This window comes from Lucilia sericata, unplaced genomic scaffold, assembly GCF_015586225.1.
Source record: "Lucilia sericata isolate MDLA Ls3-8-SP2 unplaced genomic scaffold, ASM1558622v1 Contig000968F_arrow, whole genome shotgun sequence".
Lineage (NCBI taxonomy): Eukaryota > Metazoa > Arthropoda > Insecta > Diptera > Calliphoridae > Lucilia > Lucilia sericata.
In genome coordinates, this window is record NW_023994951.1 from 148,427 (window position 1) to 174,701 (window position 26,275).

At 30.1% G+C, this 26,275-nt stretch overlaps 2 protein-coding genes across 4 annotated transcripts in view; one reads left to right on the forward strand and one right to left on the reverse strand.

Annotated features, from left to right (window-relative positions):
* LOC119609366 (protein abrupt-like) overlaps nt 1-10,535 on the forward strand; it is a 96,459-nt gene extending 85,924 nt beyond the window's left edge. For 2 of the 3 annotated variants that reach the window (XM_037964115.1, XM_037964116.1), the window contains exons 6-7: nt 7,696-8,379; nt 9,359-10,535. In XM_037964115.1, coding sequence (XP_037820043.1) covers nt 7,696-8,379; nt 9,359-9,783 — 1,109 coding nt within the window. In that variant the 3' untranslated portion in view covers nt 9,784-10,535. Of the gene's footprint in view, nt 1-1,631; nt 4,361-7,695; nt 8,380-9,358 lie in introns of those variants that run through there. The other variant, XM_037964117.1, reaches the window with a different exon arrangement.
* Nucleotides 10,536-15,423: 4,888 nt separating this feature from the next.
* On the reverse strand, nt 15,424-24,104 carry LOC119609365 (golgin subfamily B member 1-like; the record flags this gene model as incomplete). Its single annotated transcript, XM_037964114.1, is given in 5 exon segments — nt 15,424-16,192; nt 16,256-16,791; nt 16,860-17,265; nt 18,990-22,291; nt 22,294-24,104. Coding segments are annotated over 5 exon segments (6,184 nt in total), but the record flags the coding sequence as incomplete, so codon positions are not given.
* Between the last annotated feature and the right edge of the window lie 2,171 nt (nt 24,105-26,275).

Consider the following 26,275-nt stretch of genomic DNA (forward strand, 5'->3'; position numbering starts at 1 on the left):
ACATTCCCAAACAACATAATTTTAGCGGATTTTCCTATAAATAGGCAACAAATTTTGTTATCAAATCTCTTAAAAAAGAAAATTTCTCAAATGTTAAACAACATAATAAATTAAGAAAAATTTTAAGTTTAAATATACTTAAATAGTTAATACATAGTTTTACTTAAAGTAAACATTGCCTACTTTTAGGCACTTTTTTAGCAGTTAGATTAGAGAGGGTCCTAAACACTGGATCTTTCGAGCAGCCCGTGAGTTCACCATAACAGTTTTTAATTACGTATGAAAATAACGGTTTTGTTTGGTGAAATATTGAATATATCCTTCGGGGCTAGTGATGCAGCACCTTAGATTCTCTCTCGACGTTTCCCTAGTGTTGGACAATTTCCACAATATGTGTTCTGAGAATGACCTTCATGGCCGGGTATCCTTTTTCACAGTTAAATACTTAACTATATTACTTTGCCATTGAAAAATTTCAAGATGTTTAAACAACAATCATGAATTTTTATATTCAAAACTTTAAACTTTATATTTTAAGTTAATTTTCCCAAAAGTAGGCAGTTAGTTTTAGTGGGAAACTTTGTTACAATAAAATATTTCTTAAATACTAATTATGTTTACAATATTGAATAACTTGAAAGTCGTTTGTTAATATATAAACCTAAAACTATACAATAGTTTAAGCATATTTCTTAAATTAAGAAAAAATACTGCATACTTTAAGGTGTTTCAAAGAAATGTTGGTAAAATATAGAGTTTCTTTTGAAATTATTAAAAACTAAACTAAAAAAAGTCTGTACAAGAAATTAGGCAACATATTTCTCTAAAGTTAAAGAAAATGTTGCATACTTTTAGGCGTTTCAAACATAATTTAGTAAAAATTAGAATTTTTACGTAATAACTTTTTAAATTAATAAAGAAATGTAGCTAAATTTAGTCTCTACATTTTAAAATAACAAAATTTTTTGTATACAGCAAGATTTTTCACCCTTTTACATAAAAAAACAAATTAAAATAGATTAAATTATAAAAATATTTAACAATTTTTATTTTGTATGCATTTTTGATGTAATTATTTTAATTTTATTTTTTAAATATAAATATTGTATATAATATGAATGTTTTTTATTTTATTTTACCAATAAGCACTTTATGCTAAAGACCCTGATCTTTAATTTACTATTATAACAAATTGGCAAAAATAATTTTTAAGTTTACACACAAAAAAACAAAATTGGCTAAGAATCCAGCAATTTTAAAACCTTAGAACTGAATGTTAAAATTCCCTTCCAAACCCCTTAAAAAAGTATATAATCGGCTAAAATCTAAACAACCCATAAAACAATTGGCTTTCATACAAAAAAAATCTAAGAAAAACTTTTTAAGTAAGTATTCAGTTCTGCTGTTGTTGCTGTTGCTGCTGTAAAAAAAAAAAACAATATCAAAATTTTAAAAACCACAAAGATCTAGGTCTAAAAATCATAATATTTAGACTTGCTAGTGTTATTTAGAACAAGCATTTTGCATATTTATTACACAAATAATAATTTCTCATTATTATTCCCCAAAAAAAAAACAAAAAAAAAACAAACAAAAAATTTACCTTAAATCTTATATTACCTAAACGGCAGCTGCAGATGTACAGCAAAATCTGGGCAAATTTTTAAGTACCACACAAATTAAAGAGGAACTTAAAGAAGATGAAGATATTAAAGAGCTAGACTCAACACAACACAATAAAGATACTTTAAGCGAACACTCGGCGACAATGGCTGATAAAAGAGAAACAAGGGAAACGAATTCGCCGCCCCATAGACCCACTGCAGCTCATTTGAGCCCAGAACAAAATCATTTGTTAGTTTCTCATTTAAACAATAATATAATTAAACATCGTTCTGCCAATTCATCGCCAGCACGTTCTATACGTTCGTGGCATGATAGTGATGATGAGAATTTTATAGATGATGATGGTGCTTCCTCGATATCATCGGCCATATCGTTGACTATGAAAACCTCTAGGCATAATAGTGAATCGACTTTGTATCAGGCTTTACTCAAGAAACAACAACAGCAGCAACATCAACAACAACATCAGCAACATATGATAACAGATGCTACAGAACAAATGCCTCCACATCAAAGACATCGAACAGAACATGCAGCACAGCAACATCAGCATTCACATCAACAGCAGCAGCAGCAACAACAACAGGAGCATCAACAGCACAAACATCAACAACATCAGCAGCAACAACAACAACAATATCTAGATGAATTACAACAATCTGCTGTAACACATCAACAACAATTAACCGCCAATCTTTTGATGGCCCGTACAATAGCCTTTAGTCGTTCTCGCGACTTTCCCGAACTTTTTCAAAATCCCGCAGCCGTAGCAGCAGCAGCCGCTGCAGCTGCCACCGCCTCTGCCGCTTCAGCCAATGCTGCGGCAGCTGCTGCTTCCAGTAGCAACTACATGTTACCTTGTCCTCTTTGCGAAACTCCCCTAGAGCAGCGTGTCTTTCGCCAACATCTCGATCGTCATTATCCGCGTGATAGTCCTGTCTGTCCGGTCATCGAATGTGGTCGTCGTTTTGCCCATCCCAATTCGGTGCGTAATCATATGCGCATTAAGCATACACTCCAATGGGCGAAAATGAAAGCAATGCGTTCTTCGGGTGGACCTTTTGCGGGTGGGCCGGATTTTAAATGAAACTGTGAGGGTGATTAGTTTGAAAGCGTGTAACGTAAACAATAACATTCCAAGATAAAAAAGAAACCAAAGAACGTATACGTTTAACGTTTAGTTTTATATTGTAGACCAAAAAAAAAGGCTTAATTAAAAACAAAAGAATTCAGTTTGATAAACAAATAATCAAAATGCTTCCTTAAGGTAAAATTTAAGAAAAATAAGATATTTACAAAGATATAACAACACCGTAAATAAGTGTAAAGCAAAAAAGATATGTAGAAATATCGCCAATATGGTGATTATATAGACGAAAGTTTAGGGTAATTTAATAAAAAATTTAAACATATTTTAAAAGAGTTTCAAAATTGTATTTCAAAACATCTCTGGCTAGCGTGTGATAACTTTAAGAACTCTTCAGCATATGGTGTTCTATAAAGCTCTTTCCCTCTTAAGCGTTCTTTTCCAAAACTTCTAGTGTTCTCTTTCGCTATTAAAAGTTTTATAAACTCTGTCTCGTTAACTACAGTTAGCTTTTGAAAACTTAATGTTTTCTAAAAGTTCTTTCTTTCCCTGGATCTGGCCTAAGTGTTCAATTCTATTCGAGTGTTAAAAGAATTTGGTCTTTTTTTAAAAGCTCTTTAGTAACTCTATCCATAGTTCTAGTGTTCTCTTTTCCAAGGTTTATATCTCTCTCTCTCTCTGGCTGGTTTATGTGTACGAAATAACTCGATGCTATTCGAGAAAGTTAAATGAATGTTCTCTTTCGATAGAAATCTTTATAAAATCTTGTTTAATAACTCTCTTGCCGGCTTAATGCTTCAGTGTTCTAATTCTCCCATTACATATTGAAAATTCTATATGAGAAAGTTTAAAAATAATGTGTAGAGAATTTGTATTTAGATTAGGGTACAAGCTTAAAAGCTAGTGTACTTTTCAACAACACTCTCTTATGCTTAGTTGTCTCTGAAAGAACACTTTCGTTAGTTAATCGATTCTAATGTCTATATGCTTTATAATTTGTGAATTATATCTCTCACAAACTCTCTCTCTCTTCTGTATAGATTTATGTTCTCTCTCGCTTAACAGAGCGCTTTAGTCTTATGCTTAGTTGTCTTTGAAAGAAAGATTTCTTGTTGTTAAGTAGATTTTTTAACTTCTGCTTTATAATTTTTAATTATTTCTCTCACAAACTTTCTCTCTCTCTCTTTTCTGTACAGATTTATGTTCTCTCTTGCTTAACAGAGAGCTTTTATCTTATGCTTAGTTGTCTTTGAAGGAACTTTTGATATATTTTAAGTTATTTAGTAGATTGCATAACTTCTGCTAACTAGAGTGCTATTTAAGATTACGGTCTTATGCTTAGTAGTCTCTAAAGGAACTCTTTCGTTAATTGAACGCTTTTTTGCTGTTAGGCATATTTGAACGAGATGTTTAGGTGATTTATAACTTCATAAATATATATCCAGCTTAAGACGCGACCAGTGAATAATTCTCTCAGTAGCTTAAAGGTTTTTAAATAATTTTCTAGCCTTTTTAAAGGGTTTCCAAAGAACTTATGCGTTAGTTTTAGGTAATTTCACACTCTAAAGTTTTTTAAGGAAATCTCTTTGAAAATTTCAAAATTTTAAAGAATTCTTCATAATAATAATGAAAAGAAACCATTTCCAAAACAAGTTTTTAAAAAACTTTCCTAAAAAGTGAAAAAATGCGTTAGAAAACTAAACTAAATAAATTTTGTAATTTATTCCTAAAAAAACAAATAATAAAAATAACAATTAATTAATTAACTGTCTATTAAATAGACAAAAACTTTTGAAATCTATACATAACTAATATTTATATATATTAACAAAAAAAAAAAATGAAATGAAATATATACACAAAATTATACGTTCCTATACAATAATGTATTATGCAAATATATATAAAAAAAATTAAATAACATAAAAAAATTTGTAATTTAGTAAAGTAAAGAAAATAATTATAATAAAAATGAAAGAAGAAAAAAAACTATTTAAAACAAATCCTATAGTTAGTAAGTTAAATAAAGAAATTAAATAAAACGCATATAAATAGTAAATAAAAAACAAATATAAACAGTATTATAATAAAAAAAAACTGTAGATAAAATCAACTAAAAAAATAAAATTTCATTAAAAATAAAAATAATTTACAAGAAAAAAGTTATTTAAAAAAAAAAAATCTATAACAATTTTAATTTTTCATAACTTTGATCAGTGATCGTGTTAAACTTAAATTTTTTTTTGGGAAAAATTTTAAATTTCTATTTTCTTGTAAATTATTTTTTTTATTTCAAATGTAAACTTTTATATACTAAACTCTAAAAATTAAAAGAAAAAGTATTATAAATTATACTGAAACAAAATAGAATGTGCCTGCGTAATATATTTTTAGCCAAAAAAAAAAAAAAAAAACTTAAAAAAATACAAAAAAAAATTGATAAATAATCTTTAAAATATTAAGTAAAAATATAAATAATATAAAAAAATAACTAAATAATTAAAAAAAAGATAACAAATGTATAGTTTAGTAAATAAACTTAGTAAATAATTAAAAAAATAATATTGCTACTATTCATAAAAGAAAAACAGAATAAAAACTATAATAAAACAGAGCTCAAATTTCCATAAAACTATAATTTTACAAAAAAATTTAGTTTTTAATTAAAAACTTTTAATTTTAAGTTAAATTGCATTGAAAAGTAAAAAAAATGTTTTTGAAAATTTTACAAAAATTATAACAATTTCGAATATTAAAAAAAAAAATCGGGTAAAGAACTGCCTATTAAAAGTTTGGTTTTTTTGTACTCTGAGCGAAACTTCCCGATAGGCCATGTCCATGTGATAATCCTGTCAAATGTGGTCGCCATTTTGTTTATGCCAACTAAGGGCGTATTGAAATGCTTATAGTTTTTAATGGATGATAATTAAAGAAAGAACAATATTCTCTCTAACTTAAGTGTTATTTAAGAAACTTTCACTCGAAAGCTCGTTTGCTTAACAAGAGTTATTGAAAAGTCTTTTAGCAGCAAAAAAATCTCTATTATATTGCTCTCTGTTTCTATTAATTGAAGTTTTTTTTTAAAAACTTTGACTTAAATCTACTTTCTCTTTTGCTCAAGTGCTATTTAAAAGTTAATCGCTTGAGAAGAAAGCTCAATCTTTCGGTTTATTAAGTTACAATGAGAGTTATATGAGTTATATTATACATATAAACCTTCATGCCAAAGCTTTCTGCACTTCAAGTATTATTTAAAACCTTTAACTCAGAATTTCTTACTCTCTCTCTCTTGCTTAAGTGTTGTTTAAAAGTTTATTAGTTGTGAAGAAAGCTCCATCTTTTTGTTTCTTAAGTTTTAATGAGAGCTATGAGATATATTATACATATGACAAAACATTTATTACTTCAAGTTTTATTTAAAACCTTTAATTCAAAATTTCTCACTCTATTTATTGCTTAGGTGTTATTTAAAAGTTTATCGAGTGAGAAAAGCCTTAATCTTTCGGTTTATTAAGTTACAATGAATGAATTATGAGTTATATTATACATATAAAACTTAATGACAAAGCTTTCCCCACTTCAAGTTTTATTTTAAACCTTTAACTCAAAATTTCTTTCTCTCTCTCTTGCTTAAGTGTTATTTAAAAGTTTACCATTTGAGAAAAAGCTCAATCTTATGGTTTATTAAGTTACAATGAAAGTTATACATATAAAGCTTCATGACAAAACTTTCATTACTTCAAGTTTTATTTAAAACCTTAACTCAAAATTTCTTTCTCTTTTCCACTTGCTTAAGTGTTATTTGAAAGTTTATTGGTTGAAAAGAAAGCTCTATAATTCTGTTTATTAACTTATAATGAGTGTTGTGAGATACTTTATACATAAAGGCTCATGAGAAAGCTTTTTGCCGATTGCATTAAACTCATAAAGAGCACTCTCGTTTTCTAAAATTTAAAAATTTCTTTCTTGTTCTCTTAATTAAATAAAGCTCTAATTTAAAGCAAATTTTGTTAAAGAAGTTTTACTTAAAATCCCCAGAGTTTGCTTAACAGTTGTTCTCGAGTTCATTAGTTCTTAAATTCATCTCTCTCCAAAGAGCAACAACGCAGCTCTCTAATCAATTTTGTTTGCTTTTTATACATGTATAAGCACAAGAGAAAGCTTTTAGCATTTAACTGTTATAAAACCACTATTACTGTTATAATCATGTAAAAGCTTTCTTTGGCGGCTGCTGAAGTGCTATTTAACTATTTAAAAAGGTCTTGAAATATTTCTTTTAAATTCTCTAAAGAAAAATTTAAAAATTTTCAAACTACTTTTCTGTGCAATGGAAATTTTTTTTTTTATAATTTAAACTTATTAATATTAAACCTTTAGTCCCAAATTAAAAACAACCAAATGCATAAAAAAATTAAAAATACAACAATGTTTAATACGTAAAAAAACAGGTTCCTATTAAATTAATCAAAAAAAAAACATTTAAAGAAAATTAAGTAAAATAATTAACAATTTTTGAAAGAATTTTTTTACAAAAAGAAAGAAAATGTTTAAAATTCCTAAAAAATATATATTATTTAAACAATTTTAGGAAGTACCTACAAAAACAACAGCAACAAGAAAAAGAGAAAAATTCCTTTAAAAAACACATAAAAATTCCTATTTAGTTAAAAGTTATATAAGTTATTAATTTAGTTGATTTAAAAACCCCAAAAGAAAACCTTAAGTATTATTAACTGAAAAAAGGAAAACTATATAGTAAATATTAAAAAAAAGAAAACAACAACTAAGACAAAGAAAAGGCAAATATATACAATATATTTTCAAATAAAAATTAAAAAAAAATGAAGAGAAAAATAAAAAATTAAAAAAAATAATAAAAAAAAACAAAAATGAATTTTTATTAAAAGAAAACAAAAAAATAATTAATTAACAATATAAAATAAAAAAATTAATAATATTTTTACTTTTTTTCTCTACTCTAGTTACACGTCGCTCTTTGGAAATGCGTGTACGTGCCACCGATCCCCGTCCTTGCCCTAAATGTGGCAAAATCTATCGTTCAGCCCATACTTTGCGTACTCATTTGGAAGATAAACACACTGTCTGTCCCGGTTATCGTTGCGTTTTGTGCGGTACTGTAGCCAAATCCCGCAATTCCTTACACTCTCATATGTCTCGTCAACATCGTGGTATTTCCACCAAAGATTTACCCGTTTTACCCATGCCCAGCGCTTTTGATCCCGAATTAGCTTCACGTCTTTTGGCCAAGGCTGGTGTTAAAATTTCAGCTGCTGAATTAAGAGCTCGCGCCTCTCCCACCAATAGCACGGGTGCTAATGGCCAGAAACTTGATATTAATATGGGTGTAGGCATGAAAGATGAAATGGATGATTCCGATGACGATCCCGAAGATTTGACTACTGGTGCTGGTTTTGGTGGCAGTACGAACAGTAATGATTTGAGCCGTTATCATGAGAGTTTGTTGAGTAACTTTGGTCATGCTAATACCACCATATCGCGTATACGTAATGAGGCTGCAGCGGCTGCCGCAGCAGCTGCTTTGGGCCAACAGAAGGATTTGGCTGGAGGACAAATACCCACTAGTAATGCTGCTGGTCAATCGCTATTGGATACATATTTGCAGTTTATAACAGAGAATACATTTGGTAAGTAGAGTTTAGGTTTAAAATCAATATTGTATTGTCTGTGGACTAGTCCACATAGTCGTCAATAAACTAATCCACATGCTAGTCCATAGACTATTTAATAGACCAGGCAATAGACTAGTCATGGATCAGTTGATAGATTAGTCAATAGATTAGTTCATGTGATGGACAATAGACTAGTATATGTCCTAGTCCATAGAATTATTAATTGATCAGTCTATATACTAGTCAATAGGCTAGTCAATAGATTAGTCAATCCATTGGCTAGTCAATTGACAAGTATATATGCTAATCTATATGTTAGTCAATAGACTAGTTAATAGACTTCTCATGCATCAGTCCATTGATTAGTCAATGGATCAGACTATAAACTAGTCAATGGATCAGACTATATACTAGACTAGTCCATATACTAGTCAATAGACTAATCTATATACTAGTCAATAGACTAGTCAATAGACTAGTCTATATACTGGTCAATAGACTAGTTTATATACTAGTCTATAGGCTAGTCTAGTCAAATATTAGTCGATTGACTAGCCCTTAGAAAAGTCAATAAACTGTTCTATAGACTAATCCATAAACTAATCAATAGTCTAGTCAATATACTAATCCATTCGCTAGTCAATGGCCTAGTCTATATGCTAGTCAAAAGTCTAGTTAATAGACTTGTCACGTATCAGTCCATTGACTAGTCAATGAAACAGACTAGACTATAACCTAGGCCATGTATTAGTCCATGGGCTAGTCAAGGATTAGTCTATTGACTAGTCCATAGAAAAGTCAATAGACTGTTCTATAGACTAGTCCGTAGACTAGTTAGTAGACTGGATCATAGACTAGTCCAGACTTAAGTCCATTAACCAGTTTAGAGACTAGTCTATAAACTAGACCTCTTACAAAAACCTTTTCTTAAAATCAATTCTTCTAAAGTTTATTTACCTACGAATTTACTAATTACCCCTTTTCCTCTTTTTAGGCATGGGTATGTCGCAAGAACATGCTGCCGCCGCTGCTTTACATGCCGCCAAAATGGCCCAACTCAATGCCATGGGTCATAGTTTAGATAAAATACCACCCGGTCTAATACCACCCCAATTCGATTTGAGTAAATTGGCAGGCACTGCCGCTGGTACAGCGTTTTCAACAGCAGCAGCTAATAATTCAGGACTTACTATTGAACCCATTATGAGACGTGAACAGGCTAGTACACCCAATAATGAGAATACTACCTCAACCAATAATAATACACCTGCCACACATAATAATGACTTAAGAAGAGATCCCTCAGAACCTATGGATTTGGGTTTAGATGGTAATAATCAATCGGGTTCACATCATGAACAACAGGGTTCGGATAATGAGGATAATTATTCCGAAGATGAAGGAGTGCATAATACATAAATTTTTTTTGGTGGAAAAAATTTTAATAAAAATTAAATTTTTTTTAGTTAAAAACATATATTTATATGGAGATATATATACATATATACATATAATAATTAGTTTAATATATGGTAGAGTTTAAAAAAGAAATTAGTAATGCAATCAATATAATGCAAAAAATGGGTATTGAATTGTTTATTTTAAAAGTTAGTTTAAAAAAAAATTTTTCAAAAAAAATAAGAAATTTGAATTGAAAATTGAAACTAAAGAAGCCTTAAAAATGTATACCAGTTTATTGAAAAAAGAATTTTATTAAGGAAAATTTATAACAGGGAAATCGCTAATGTATACGATTTACCTTGAAATTTAAAAAAAAAAATAATCTTTAAAAAATTTAATTAAAATTTTTTGAAAAAGAAAATATTTTTAAGATAAATTTAAAAAATATTGTATATATGGAAAAATAAAATAAGTATTTGAAAATGCAATATTATTAAAAAAAAATCAAACAAAATTAAGGCAAAAATATATACCTCTATAACGGTTAACGGCAAAGAAAGAGAGAGAGAGATGTTTAAGTGAAAGAAGTGAACTTAAGGCAAAAGAGCTGGCAAGCTTTTTCCTGAGAACTGTTAGAAGTTAGCAAGAGATTTTTGAAAAAGTTTTGAAGAAGAGAGCTGAAAGCTGGTTAAAAGAACTCTTTGCCGTTAGCTGTTTTATATTAAAGTTACCCCACGCAAAACCAATTTAAAGCAATTTTTAGATTTAAACTTTTTTAGTAGTAGAGTTTATTTTATAATTTCTTTTTTATTTTTTTTATTTTTATTATTAGTAGTAATATTAGAAATTTTGTAAATATTTATATTAAATGTTTAAATTTTAAACTAAAAGTAGCAGAGTGTTTTTTTTTAGAAAAAAAACTTGTTTTTTAAGTTTTAACATGCTTTTCTTTACTAAATGAAATTTGAAGTTATTACTTTTTAAAGGAATTAGTTGAAATTAGTTGCTTTTAGTATAATTTTTTTTTATTAAAAAATAAAATTTAATTTCAAGTGCCTTTTTGAGTTGAATTAAACCACAGTGAATTGAAATTTTGTAACTCTGCTTTAATAATTTTATTTTAAAAAATTTGTTTACTAAGTTTTTATAGGTTTTTTCAAGAAAAAAGAAAAAATAATTTTATATTTTATTTAACTTATTATATAAAAAAAACACTGGCTTTTTTAATAATAACAACAACAACATCACTTATTTAAAAACTAACTCAAGAATTTAAAAAAAAAAATATAACAGTAATTCAAATGTGCCATTTAATAGAAACTGGGATTGAAACCTTAAAAACAACAAACACCTCAGCAACTTCCTAACACAACTGACTTCCTTATAAAATAAAAAAAAATAATATTTTTATTAAAAAACATAAACTCAGGAACAAATAAAAAACTAAAAAAAAGACATTCCTTTTTAAATAATTAAACAAAATACATTTTATATTACAAAAAAACCTTAAAACTACCTCAATTTTTTATAATTTTTTTTTTAACAAACAACAACTCAAGTCAGTGAAAACACATAAATTTGTTTACCTCAAAAAACTTAAAATATAAAAAAAAAACCTAAAAAAATAACATAAAAACCCTGTAAATATTTATATTAATTAAATTTAAAAATAATAAAAAAAAACTCTACTTACTACTAACCCCACAAAATGCAATAATTTATTATATAAAAAATTAAATTTAATTAATAAAAAAAAATACATTATTATTAAAAATAAAATTAAAACATAAATCTTGCCAATTTATATAAAACTAAATTAATTAATAAGTATTTAAATACAACCCCCTCACCCCCTTACATACACCCCCACTAAAAGCACTTAAAATCCACAAACTACACTCAAAACTAAAATTAAAACACCAGCTGTTGCTTAAAACCCTAAATCTAAAAATTAATCCAGTAGTACTTAATAAATATGTTTAAAAAGCAAAACAAAACTTATAAAAAATTGTCATAATAATAATAAAAAAAATAAAAATAAATAAAAATATGCATTTAATAACTTAAACAAAAAAAATTAAAGCATTTAAATTATTTCTCTTTAACTTGGCAATTAATTATTACCTCAAATATACTCAGCATTTAATTTTTTATTTTTTTTTAATTTAAGACTTTTTTCAACACAAATGACACAATTTAAAAAATTAATTATTATTTAATTTTCTTTAAGCTTTACTTATTAAATAAATAATTTTTTTATTTAATTTCTATTATTATTATTTTTATCATTTTAGTAACTCCTATAAGCTTTCTTTATAATTAACTCTTTAAGAGTTAAATTTTAAATTAATATTAATTTACTGTTTAATATATAAGTTCTACCTCAATTTAAAACTTTGCGATATTTCTTTGTAAGTTTTTTTTTTTTATATAATTTCAAAAAATGTATTGATTTTCTATATTAATATTATAATTTTAAGTTAATTTTATAATTTTTGTATAAAATCTTAATTAAAAAAAAACAACTGCAACACTTGGAATAATTTTTAAATAAATTTTAGTTGAAATATTTTATAAAAAAAAAATAATTGTTTTTTTACTTTATAATTTGCAAAAATTTTTTCTTAATGACTAAGGACAGAAGTTAAAAAGAAGGTTTGATAATCACAGGCCAACAAAATTTGAAAAAAAGTTGAAACTCTGAGACCAAGTTATACTTTTCTAAAGGAAATTTTGATACCTTATAACAGCGCCAAGATAACTTTTTTTGTATAATGTTGTATGTCATCTGTAAGTCCACTGACATCTCTTCATTCTTATTCGAGATATCTTTAGTTAAATAAAGTTGTCTTGGAGCAGTTATAATGTCTCAAAAGTGGCCCAAAATGGCCTTTATTCAAATGTCAGGACACGAATCTCAGAGTGGATGGAGAATTGCTGACGCAAGAGGTTTGTTGAAATTCTAGCGCATACTTTTGTTGAAAAATTTTAGTGATTACTGATCCTCACGTTATTATCACTATAAGTTCTTTCTGGTTAAGAAGCGCCTAATCGGAATTTGGGCTCAGTCGAAAATAGATAGATAGATAGATAGATAGATAGATAGATAGATAGATAGATAGATAGATAGATAGATAGATAGATAGATAGATAGATAGATAGATAGATAGATAGATAGATAGATAGATAGATAGATAGATAGATAGATAGATAGATAGATAGATAGATAGATAGATAGATAGATAGATAGATAGATATAGATAGATAGATAGATAGATAGATAGATAGATAGATAGATAGATAGATAGATAGATAGATAGATAGATAGATAGATAGATAGATAGATAGATATAGATAGATATGAAGATAAATAGTTAGATAGATAGTTCAATTCCGAAGAAATACACCTAGTTTCCATCGGTCCATTGCATTTATTACTAGTAAATTACTTGTGCCTCTGCAGGGAATTGAACCCGTGAAATCCGGTCTGATAGTCTTGAACACTAACTTTTAACCTACAGAAGTCAAACTACGGAGTTCACCTCAAACTACGGAGTCTCACCTTCTTATGTCAGTTAGGCTTTACTAAATTACTAACTAAAGAGTCTAGTTTTTCATAGAAATATAACTTATCGCTCCTATTTGATCATTTGAAGAATTATTGTTAGATACATTTGTATTCTCAAAAAAAATATATAAAAGTAAAATAATTTAAATTATCCAACAGAATGTGCGTAACAAAAAATTTCTCATTTAAAAGTTTATTTAAAAACATGTTAATGATTTTAGATAATTTGTGATTTTCTTATAATAAACGATTTTCAACAATTTCTAACAGATCATATTATTTTCTTAGTAAAACAACATATGAATTCATTAACGATTTTTGTTATTTTGTGCCGCCGCTACAACTCATACCCTTGACGGCGTTAGTTTATTTACGAGCCGTATGTGAGTTCTTATAAAAACAACGGAAACAATAATAAACATGTTTAGTTAGTTAACAAACCCATTCATATGTATGTAAGAACTTTTTATACACTTACCTTGAAAACCGGCAAAAAAAGCTTCCTTCTTTGTTTTTTTTAATAAATTGAAAAGCTTTAAAGCTTTTTCTTCTATTATATAAATTGCCTCTTTACACTATTTTCACAAATTGCCAACTTTTATTTTAACCCGCACTTTCGTTGGTATACTTAAAATAACAAAAACAAAACAATGCTATTGCTTTTTTTACCGACAACAACAACAACAACACGTATAATTTGCAACGAACGACGCGTAAATAAAAAATGAATGCAAAAATTTGGAAAATTGCATTTAATTGCTTTCAAAACAATAATTAAACTTTAACAATTAACTAAAACTTTACATATTTATAATTATAACACTTTTCTTAATAGAATTAAATAATTTTTAGCTAAAAACAATAATTATTTCACTGATTTTTTTTATGCTTAAAGAAATTTTATTTTATTTTCCACTAATCTCGACGCGCACCGTAAGAAATCCAATAAGAAACTAAACTAAATGAAGAGAATGAGTTTTGGAATGTGAGAAGAGTAAAAAGACGATGAAACTGCAATGAAGAGATTTTAGTGGGATATGTAAATAAGTGAATGTATTAGTGAAAAGACTTAGTTGTTGTTATTGTTTTGCAAAAAAAGTTGTAATTGCTAAAGAAATACAAAAATGTTAGATTCTGCATGAAAGTAAGTCTATTAAAAACCTTTTTATAGGAAAAATTATGGTTGTCTAGTGCTTTAGGTTAGGATTTGTATCACGAAAAAGGGAACAGATATAACTGAGGTTAAACCTTTAAAGTCAACAGATTAGACTCTCAGAGGAAATAAGGATGTCTCCGCGCTGTTAAAATGTATCAGAAATGGTCCAAAAAACGGGGTGTTTTAAACTTTAGGAGTCGAGTTTTCCTTGTGATGTGACAATACATTGACTATAGACTTGACTATAGACTAAACTATAGACTAGACTATAGACTAGACTATGTACTAGACAAGACAAGACTAGGCTAGGCTAGGCTAGACTAGACTATAAACTATACTATAAGCTAAACTATAAACTAGACTATAGACTAGACTATAGACTAGATTATAGACTAGACTATGGACTAGACTATAGACTAGACTATAGACTGGACTATAGACTAGACTATAGACAATACTATAGACTAGACTATAGACAATACTATAGACTAGACTATTGAATAGTTTAGGCTATAGACTCGACTATAGACTAGATTATAGACTTGACTATAGACTAGATTATAGACTAGACTATAGACTAGACTATGGACTAGATTATAGACTAGATTATAGACTAGACTATAGACTAGATTATAGACTAGACTATAGACTAACATTCGGTACATTCAGTGATGTACAGCCCAGATTTTAGCAATTCATAATAGATACTACCCTTTTGGTCCAACCAAATAGAGAGCATTTCCCTCGCTTAGGTGTTGATTCGGCTGGTTGGCTTCGTATTATAATAATGAATAAGTAATGGTAAGTAATAATTTGGTGCAAAAAACTATTTTATTTTATAGGTATTTTGGATATGCAAAAATGTCTTTTAAGATGTCTTCAGTCGTAGGCCTCTTGAGAGTAATGAAAATTCAGATGTTTGTTTTTATAAATAAACGTTTTCTTTTATTTTAATATTATAAAATAGATAAATTAAATATTAAATTTTATTTTTTATTTTTTAAAATAACAGTTATTCTAACAGCATAAATTACATTCAAAAACAGTTGAAACAAAGGAGAGAAAATCAATACAAATGAATTCAATTCTAGAGATGAATAAGAGAAAGAATAGAAGCGCGGATGGAGACGATAGATTAACGGTTAATATAAATGCAATTTCTAAATATAATACAATTAATAATGAAAAAAAAAACGTAACACAAAACAAACAAGTGTGCCTATTTTCAAGTAAGTGCAAAATATGTAATAATATAAGGATCAACATAGAACCACAATAAATTAAGAATTATTTTCAATTATTTTTTTGTTTTTGTTTATATAAGAAAAAAAAGCACAAAAACTTAGTTTTAAAGAAACTAAAAACTACATAATTAAAAAAAACATACACTAAACTAAATAAATAATTAAATTAAATATAATATGTAATATTAAAAAAAAAAACATAAGCAATGTTCAACATTTCTTAAATGAAATGTGAAAAACTTTCTTTCATACACAGATGAAAATATTTTTTTAAATTAAGTACTAGATAATGGCAAATAAAGAGTGAGAGAGAGCAAACTAACTGCCTATTTATTGTGATTGTTCCAATTGAGCACGCAATTTCATGATTTCTTCACGACGTGAATGTAATACTTTTTTAGCATTTTCATATTTTTCCTTAACAGTTTTAAGTTCTTTTTTCAAAGACTCGCATTGATTCTGTAATTTAAGAGTTGAATTTATAAGTTGTTTATAATTTTCTTTATTAACTGATTAACTTACATTTAAAACCTTATATTGGGCAGCATCTAGCGCCGACAAAGAATTACCATCGGAATTTTCTTTTTGTGCCACCTTTTCCTCCAGCTCTTTGATGACATTGTAACGATAACGGCAGATATTTTTCAAATCATTATATTTGCCCTGTAACTTTTGTATAGAATTACTTAAATCATCATCCGTTTGTATTTCAACATCGGCTACTACTTTCGGTAAGACCGGGGTGCTGGTTTGTTGTTCGGCCGCCAAAGCAGCATTTGCTGCCACATGTTGTGACTTGGCTGTGGCATGTGCAGCTGCTGCTATAGCTTTTTCAGCTTTGGCGGTTTGTTCGTATAGTTTATTTTTATAACGTTTAATTTCGATGCGATGCTTATCTTGTTCCTCTTGGAAACGTTTCATTAAAGCGGCATTTTCATCTTTCAAGGGATGATTTTTCAATTCCATACTTAAAGCTGTAACTTGACTGTTTTTAATGAAAAGATTACGTTCGCACTCTTTAAGTTTGCGATCGAGCTCAATGCAATTACAGCTGGTATCTGGAAAATTGTGAAACAAGTTAATTTGTATTTATACTCTCACTTCCCAATAACGATGTTCAACCTACCTACTGGTTCCGTCATTGTTTCTTTATCATGCGCTGCTCCCCAATATGATTGTCTTCTTCGCTCGTCATGTGTACTTATACGACGATTTTTTCTCTCTGCTGTTGTTGAATTCTTTTGCTGCATGGCACTTAGCTTTTCCTCTATGCTTACGTTGGCCTTAAAGTCACTGCCCATAACACCGCCCATACGTTCTAGACTTCTACGTCCCTTGGGCGAGTATGATGTATTCGAATCCATTGATGTATTTGCTGTTGCATCAATTGCTTGACGTTGCAAATCTTGTTCGAAATTTCGTACAGTTATTTCTCTAAGTTTCTCTTCCAATGCAAGTTTTTCACTTTGCAACGTTTCAATGTTGTTGGAAAGTTTAAGATTTTGATTGGTTAAAGTTTGTTGCTGAGTTTCCTGCAGGAATGAAAGAGAAAGGTTAAGAAGTTAATGGGAGATAAAGAATTAAATTGAAATTGATTAAACTGAACTAGAACTGAACCAAGACTGAACTAGAACTGAACTTGAACTGAACTAGAACTGAACTAGAACTGAACTGAACTAGAACTGAACTAGAACTGAACTAGAACTGAACTAGAACTGAACTAGAAATGAACTAGAACTGAACTAGAACTGAACTGAACTGAACTAGAACTGAACTAGAACTGAACTAGAACTGAACTAGAACTGAACTAGAACTGAACTAGAACTGAACTAGAACTGAACTAGAACTGAACTAGAACTGAACTAGAACTGAACTAGAACTGAACTAGAACTGAACTAGAACTGAACTAGAACTGAACTAGAACTGAACTTGAACTGAACTAGAACTGAACTAGAACTGAACTAGAACTGAATTAGAACTGCTGAACTAGAACTGACTAGAACTGAACTAGAACTGAACTAGAACTGAACTAGAACTGAACTAGAACTGAACTAGAACTGAACTAGAACTGAACTAGAACTGACTAGAACTGAACTAGAACTGAACTAGAACTGAACTAGAACTGACTAGAACTGAACTAGAACTGAACTAGAACTGAACTAGAACTGAACTAGACTGAACTAGAACTGAACTAGAACTGAACTAGAACTGAACTAGAACTGAACTAGAACTGAACTAGAACTGAACTAAACTGAACTAGAACTGAACTAGAACTGAACTAGAACTTAACTAGAACTGAACTAGAACTGACTAGAAACTGAATAGAACTGAACTAGAACTGAACTAGAACTGAACTAGAACTGACTAGAACTAGACTAACTGAACTAGAACTGAACTAGAACTGAACTAGAACTGAACTAGAACTGAACTAGACTGAACTAGAACTGAACTAGAACTGAACTAGAACTGAACTAGAACTGACTAGAACTGAACTATAACGAACTAGAACTAGAACTGAACTAGAACTGAACTAGAACTGAACTAGAACTGAACTAGAACTGAACTAGAACTGAACTAGAACTGAACTAGAACTGAACTAGAACTGAACTAGAACTGAACTAGAACTGAACTAGAACTGAACTAGAACTGACCTAGAACTGAACTAGAACTGAACTAGAACTGAACTAGAACTCGAAACTAGAACTGAACTAGAACTGAACTAGAACTGAACTAGAACTGAACTAGAACTGAACTAGAACTGAACTAGAACTGAACTAGAACTGAACTAGAACTGACTAGAACTGAACTAGAAACTGAACTAGAACTGAACTAGCAAACTGAACTAGAACTGAACTAGAACTGAACTAGAACGAACTAGAACTGAACTAGAACTGAATAGAACTGAACTAGAACTGAACTAGAACTTAACTAGAACTGAACTAGAACTGAACTAGAACTGAACTAGAACTGAAACTAGAACTGAACTAGAACTGAACTAGAACCTGAACTAGAACTGAACTAGAACTGAACTAGAACTGAACTAGAACTGAACTAGAACTGAACTAGAACTGAACTAGAACTGAACTAGAACTGAACTAGAACTGACTAGAACTAACTAGAAGTAAACTAGAACTGAACCAAGACTGAACTAAACTAGAATTGAACTAGAACCGAACTAGAATATAACTAGAATATAACTGGAACAGAACTATAATAGATCTAGAACTGAACTTAAATATAACTAGAAAAAACTCACCATTTCAACTTTAAGAAGATTAAAGCTTTCTGCTTGTTTCTGCAACATCTGCTTATGATGTTCAACCTCATCACGTAAAGTCAAACTACAACGACCAGCTTCCTCTACGGTTTCCTTCATCTTAAGCTGTAATTCACTATGCTGAACTTTAAGCAAGTTGAGTTCTTCTTGCACACCATTGAACCGGATCAGTTTTTCCTGCAAACCCTTAAGTTGATCTGCCAGTTGTTGATTGAGTTGTTCCAATTGAGTATTTGTGCTTTGCAGGGACTCATACTTAAATTTAAGCTCATCCAAAGAACTCTTAAGCTCCTGATTGTTACGTTGCAGCGAAGATTGTTCACCTTGAAGTGTTTGATTCAAGTGCGATAATTTCGTTTGCAACATTGCTTTTTCGTTGAGATGTTTATCAAGTTGTAAATTGAGTTTTTCAATTTCGCCCGATAGATTCTCGATCGTTGAGACATAAGTTTCTTGTTGCGAGGTGAGTTGTTGTATTTCCTGTTGAAGTTTTTGATTTGTGGCAGTTGTAGAGGTGAGAGCCGTCTCTACTTCTTCATGTTCCTGTAGAAGTTTTTCGTATGACTGGGCTTTGCTGCGTACTTCGTGTAATTGTTGCTGTAGAGTTTCGATTTTTTCATGAAGAGTTTCTTCTTTTTCTTTGTATAGTTTATTTTGTTGTTCGTATTGCTGGAGAGTAAGCTGTAGCTGATCTCTTTCTTCTTGTAGACTATTGAGAGCACCAGATTGAGCTGATTTTAATATGTTAAGTGTAGCTTCTAATTTGTTTTTATCTTCGTTTAGCTTTTGATAATTTAGCAGTTTTTCTTGTAGTTTTTGTTGCTCTTCCTGAAGTTTATCTAAGGATTGTTTAGTGCTCTGAAGCTCATTTTGTAGCTGGTTGTTTTCTTGCATTTGTTGTTGTTGCTCTTCTTTGGAATTACTTAAAGCAACTTGTAAATCTTGAAGATTTTGTTGCAATTGTTGGTTTTGTTGTTGTGAGGTTTGATAGTTATTTTGTAAATTATTAAACTCTTGTTGCTTTTCTTCCATGGCCTTTGTTAGAGCAAGTTTGAATGTCCCTAGTTCTTGTTGTAGATTGTTGTGTTGATGTTGGGCTTTTTCCAAATTTAGCTGTTGTTCTTGCTTTTCTTGTTGTAGTTTTGTGAGCTGATCTTTAAGTCTTACTAAATCTTCTTTAAGCTGCACACTCTCTTGTTTATGTTTCTCCATTTCCAGCTGTTGCTGTTGTTTCTCTTCGTTGAGTTTGCAGAGACTTTGCTTAAGAGTTTGCAGATCTTGATGAAGATTTACATTATCTTGTTTGGATTTCTCTAAATCTTTTTCAGTTTCTTCCAATTGCTGTTGTTTTTCTTCGATGCTCTTTGAAAGAGTATCTTTGAGGGACTGAAGATCTTGTTGTATTTGAGTATTTTCTATTACTTTTTCTTCCAGCTGATTTTGGACAATTTCCAACTTTTCGGTGGTTAATCGTAGATTCTGTATAAGTTCAGCTTTTTCTTTAATCATTTGTTCTAATAACTCTTCAGCCTTTTCTTTTTCTTTGAGACATTTTAATTGTTCCTCTAGGGTGGTTTTCTCCTCTTGTAGCAGCAAACATTGTTCGTTTAGAGATTTTCTTTCTTCTGTTAGTTCACTTAGCTGGGTTTCTAGCAGCACTTGATCAGTTTTAAGTAAATTATAGTCACTTGTAACCTGCTGCAATTTCTCCTCCAAGGCACACTTTTCGATTTGCAGTTCAGATTGGGATTTAACCAATTCAGACATGTTTTCATTGATTGCAGCTTCTCGTTCTTTGAGAGTTTCAATTTCTTTAAATGTTTCAGCTTCTTTTTCCTGCAATTGCCTCAAGGTTTCTTTTAACTGAGAGCAATCATGTTCAAGAGACTTCTTTTCCTCCTCCACGGATGTCATGTTTGCGAGTTTAATTTGTAGGGACTGTATTAACTCTTCTCGATTTGTATCCTCGCTACAGAATTCTTGTATTTGTTCTTCAGCCTTAAAGAGTTTTGCTTGTATTTGGGAATACTCCTGTTTCAGATTTTCCAACTCTTTAGTCAGACTCAATTTTTCTTCCTCCAAAGCTGCCAAATGATTGAGCTTACTTTGTAATGTTTGTATTAGTTCTTCACGTTTGGCATCTTCTTTGCAGAATTCTTGTATTTGCAATTCGGCCTTTTGGAGTTTGTCTTGAAGTTGTGTATATTCTCCATTGAGTTCTTCCATTTTATCGTTTAACTGTTGATTTTTGTCATGCAGCTGAGGTATACAATTGAGATCTTCTTCAAGATCTTTTATTTGAGTTTCTAAGGAGGCATTTTCTCTGGCCACAGTTTCATGCAAATGTTTAGCATCGTTTAGAAGTTCTTCCAAGGATTCGATTTTTGAATCTAAAAGTGTAATTTCTTCGTATTGAGTACGATTTTCTTCTTTTAGATTCTCCAGTTGCATTTCTACAGTATTGAGTTGCTGCTGAAGATTTTGTTTTTCTTCCTCCAGTCTTGTTCTATCTTGTTTTATAGTTTCTATATCTTCGGGCATTTCTTCGTCTTCTTGTACTGCCTCTGCCAGAGGTTCTTCGCTATCTACGGCTTTATCACATTTAATTTCGAGATTTTCTTTAACTGGTTCATTATTTTCCTTGTCCACTACACATTCCTGTTTAATTTCTTGTTTCAATTCCTCTGAAGTTGCCACTGTTTGCTGTCTCAGCTCTTCTATTTGTTGCTGTAAACTTTTAATGGTTTCTTCATATTCCTCTCTTCTATCCTCCCATTCTTTGTTGTACTTTTTCATATTGTCTCTGTACTCGCTGGCACTTAGTTCCATCTTTTGCAAAATTTCCAACTGCAATTGATTGTGTTTTTCCTTAAATTCCTTTTCTTGAGTTTCTAACTGTTCTCGTGCCGTTTCCAAATCAGCCTCCATATCTAGATAACGCTGTGTTAGCTCTTCCAGAGTTTTAGTTTGTGAATCAAAAGATTCCAACAGTTCTTGCTCTCTTTGCTTTAATTGCTCCAACTCTTTGAGTTTATCATCGGTTAAAGCTTTTACCTCAACACCAGGAGCGGTGGTATTCATAAGCATATTAAAGGAACCATTTAGAGTACAGTTGACTTTTTCCTGCAGCTCTTCGCAGATAATGGTGATATCAGCCTTTTCTTTCTCCAGTGTCTCTATCTGCTGTTGATACGTTTTGCAGGCACAATTCTCCACAAATATAGATTTCTCCAACAATTCGGCGGATAGTTGTGTTATCTGCTCTCGCATTTCACTGAAGCTCTTTCGGTACTTTCCAATAGAGATTTATTGCTTAAACGTTCCTGTTCGTTGATGGCCTTCAGCTGTACGATTTCTTCTTTGAGTTTTTCTATATATTCGGCCATATTTTCACAACCATTTGTAACGCTAGTATCACATTCCATTTCACAGGACTTATCAGCATCATCATCATTCGCTGCTTCGCCACTCAATTCCACAATATGGAAGGAATGATGTTTAAAGGAACCTTGTAAGTGTATATTTTCGATTTCCATATCGAATTCTTTTTGTGATTTACGCACACCCAAAATATTTTTCAAATACATTTTATAGCTGTTGGGTGTGGAGTTTTTAGAGGCGGATCTAAAGACTTTCGTTTTACCCTTTGTGTGTTCGAGTTCGATTTCAGTCAGTGATTCAGAAAGTTCACAGAATTTCCTGAGTAAATCTTGGGATTGGGGATATTCTTCGAAATCTTCTTCCTCTTCTACACACACACCGGAACTGCGCATTGAGGAACTGCGTCCTGGTGAGGGAGTTTTGAGTAGATTTTTCTTTTCGCTGGTTAACACCTTTTCCAATTGCGATTTTAATTCTTGGATTTCAGCTTCTGCCCTGCAAACATCTTCGTTCTTCTCCTCATATTCTTGGAGTTTTTCAAGCAACTTGGTGTTTTCATTCTTAAGAGATTCACTATCTTGTAAATTATCCATTAATTGATTGGATAAATCATCGTATTCTTTTTGTAAATCTTCAAATTGTGTTTGTATTTCCTGTAATTGGTTTCGAAGCTGTTCATTTTCTTGCTGTATTTTAGAGGTTTCAGCTGTGTACTCTTCATTGGCAGTCTTATTCTCTTTAGCCGTCTCTTCATATTTCTCATTGCTCTCCAGTAATCTTTGCTGGGCATCTTGTACTTTCTTTTTCAATTCCTCTATCTCGTTTTGTAGTTCCACATTATCTTGCTCCAAACGTTGACAGTCGGCTAGCGATTGTCCTTTAGTGTTTTCTAGCTGTTCGTATTGATTTTGTAATTCTTCATATTTTGTTTGTATGCTGGCATATTGCTTCTCTATATCATTAATAGTTTGTTGTTGTTCTTGCCAAGACAATTCGAGTTTGGTGAATTTTTCCTCTAGCACCACCATTTCTTCTCTAGCCACTTCCACCTGTCTATTTAGGGCCATACATTCCTCATGTTTTGAAGAATTTTCACTACTCAATTGTTCATAATCTCGTTGCACGTTTTGCAATTTCTCACGCAAATGTTGCACGTCCTTTAATAGCTTTTCACATTCAGCCTTTTCCTTCTGCTGCAATTCTTCTAATTGTATAATTCTTAATTTGTTGTTATCGTTTTCTTTTTCAATTTCCACATAATTTAATTTCAGTTTTTCATATTCCAAAGTTAATTTCTCAAATTCCAAAGTAACTTTTTTATTATCTTCCAGCAGTCTTTGTAAATCTTCACATTTAACACAAACTTTACCATCTACATTGGCCGCATCAACTTCAATTTGAGATTTTTGCAATAATTCTTCTTTAGAGTTTTGTAAACGTTCTGCTGTGATTGTATTAAGAGATTTCTCTAATTTGCTAATTTCCTTCTCTTTATCGTTTAGGGCCTCTAGCAGTTCGTTTTCTCTGAGTTTTGATTTATTCTTATGACGTTGAAATTCAAATTCTAAATTAACCGCTTCACGATTTTCCATTTCCAACTTTTCGTTGGTTTTCTTTAGTTCAGCCAATTCGGCTTCATATTTGGCGATTTTCTGGTTGGCTTCTTTATTTGTATTTGTTAGTTTACTCAGTTGTATTTGCAATTCATCACATCTGTAAAGATGAGAAAGAGAATTAATAAAATTTTTGACAAACATTTCTTTTAAAAGAACATTTTCAATGAAAAATTTTCGATTAAAATGTCTTTTTATAGAAAAACTAGCTATACCCAGTGTACTTTGCTACCCTAAAAGCAATATAAATAAAAAATCTTCTTAATAATTTTGAAGATTCTAACTGTAATGTTTTCCAAAGATGCATTTTTTCCGAACGTTAATTAAGATTTTAATGTAATCGATGACAAATTAAAAAAAATCTAATATTTTCCCAGATATACGAAATTTTGTATTTAATTCATATAGGGGTTGCCAAGACCCCATTGAAAGTTCGCCCGTTATTCTCTAAATGTTCACATTAATGTCAAAGATCTTCATGTAGAATTTGAAGATTCTAGCTCTAATAGTTTCTCAGATATACGAATTTTTCTATTTAATTCATATGGGAACTCACAGCCCCCAGATGAAAGTCCGCCCTTTTTTTCTCCAAAATGTTCATATGTATAATAAAGTTCCTCTTGCAATATTTGAAGAATCTTGTTCTATTAGTTTCCCAGATAAGCGAAATTTTGTATTTAATTCATATGTGAGGTGCCAAGCCCCCCATTGAAAGTCCGCCCGTTATTCTCTGAATGTTCACATGAATATCAAAGTTCTTCAATTAAAATTTGAAGATTCTAGCTCTAATAGTTTATCAGATATAATAATTTTCCTATTTCCATGACGAAAGTCCGCTCTTTTTTCTCCAATATGTTCCGATGAATATTTAAGTTCTTAGTGCAAAATTTGAAGAATTTAGTTCTATTAGTTTCCCAGATAAACCAATTTTTGTATTTTATTAATATGGGAGGTGCTGCTCCCCTCATGGGTAGTCCGCCAATTTATTTCCCAAAATGTTTACATGGATGTTAAAGTTACTCGTGCAAATTTTTAATATTCTAACTATAATAGTTTCCAAGATAAACTAATTTTTGTATTTAATTTATATGGGAGGTGCCACGCCCCCTTATGCTAATCCGCCCACTTTTTGTCTTAAATAATTATATTGATACTAAAGTTGCTCCGACAAAATTTGAAGACTCTAACTATTATATTATCTCAGATATACTAATTTAATATTTTCTTAATATGGGCGTGGCACGTCGCCCACATGAAATTTCAACATAAAAAGTAGAATATAGTTCCTTCCAGACATACAGGAAGAAACTGTGAAAATTTCAGGAAAATCGGTCCAGCCGTTTAGCAGTCTATAAAGCACAAACAAACAAACATACATACATACAAACACACTTTCATTTTTATATATACCTATAGATGGACAAAAATCGTTTAATATTTTGACCTAGTGTCTTTAAATATCTACTAAAGTTATAATTTCCCACAGAAATGACTAATTTCAAACAGGTTTCTTTTAATTGTGTTTTTTAACTATCAAGCCTATTATGAGATGCAAAATTGTTGAAAATTTTCAGGTTTAAATATTGCACTTAAATATTTAAATATACATGACCATATAAAACTATAGTAGATTGCATGAGAAAAGCATTTACCCACTTATAGTTATCAACACCAAAGATAACAGTTAAAATAACAAAAAACAAACCTACACTCTTATAAAATGCTTACTACAAATATAACAACACTAACAACACATTAATTACAAAAATTTATTTAAACGTTACAAATACTTAAGATTAAATTTCGTGATAAAAAAAATTTGTTCAAGTTTTAATTTTCTTCTCTTTTTTTTTGCTAAAAGATAATAATCATGCAACTACCACAAAGAACATTCATATTCACATAATTCACTATGCATAGTCGGAAGTTAAACATATGTTCAAGGCACAGACCCTAGAGACACTAAGTAGACAACATTTATTTGCCCGAGTTTTCTGTCTAAGCAACATTTCCCAAGAAAAACTCATTAGATAAAATGTTACAAACAAACAAATAATATAATTAAAGCAAAAAAAAGACCCACACAAAAAGTTAACCGAAAGATTAAATAAGAAACTATATCTAATACACACTGCAGCAACTGACGGCAACACTTGTCCAGATATTTGTATAAAAACACAAAGTACATAAAAGACAAAATAAACAGATTTATGGCACAAATTTGTTGCTTTTTTATTTATCCACTATTCCAGTTCGAAAATTACTTAACGA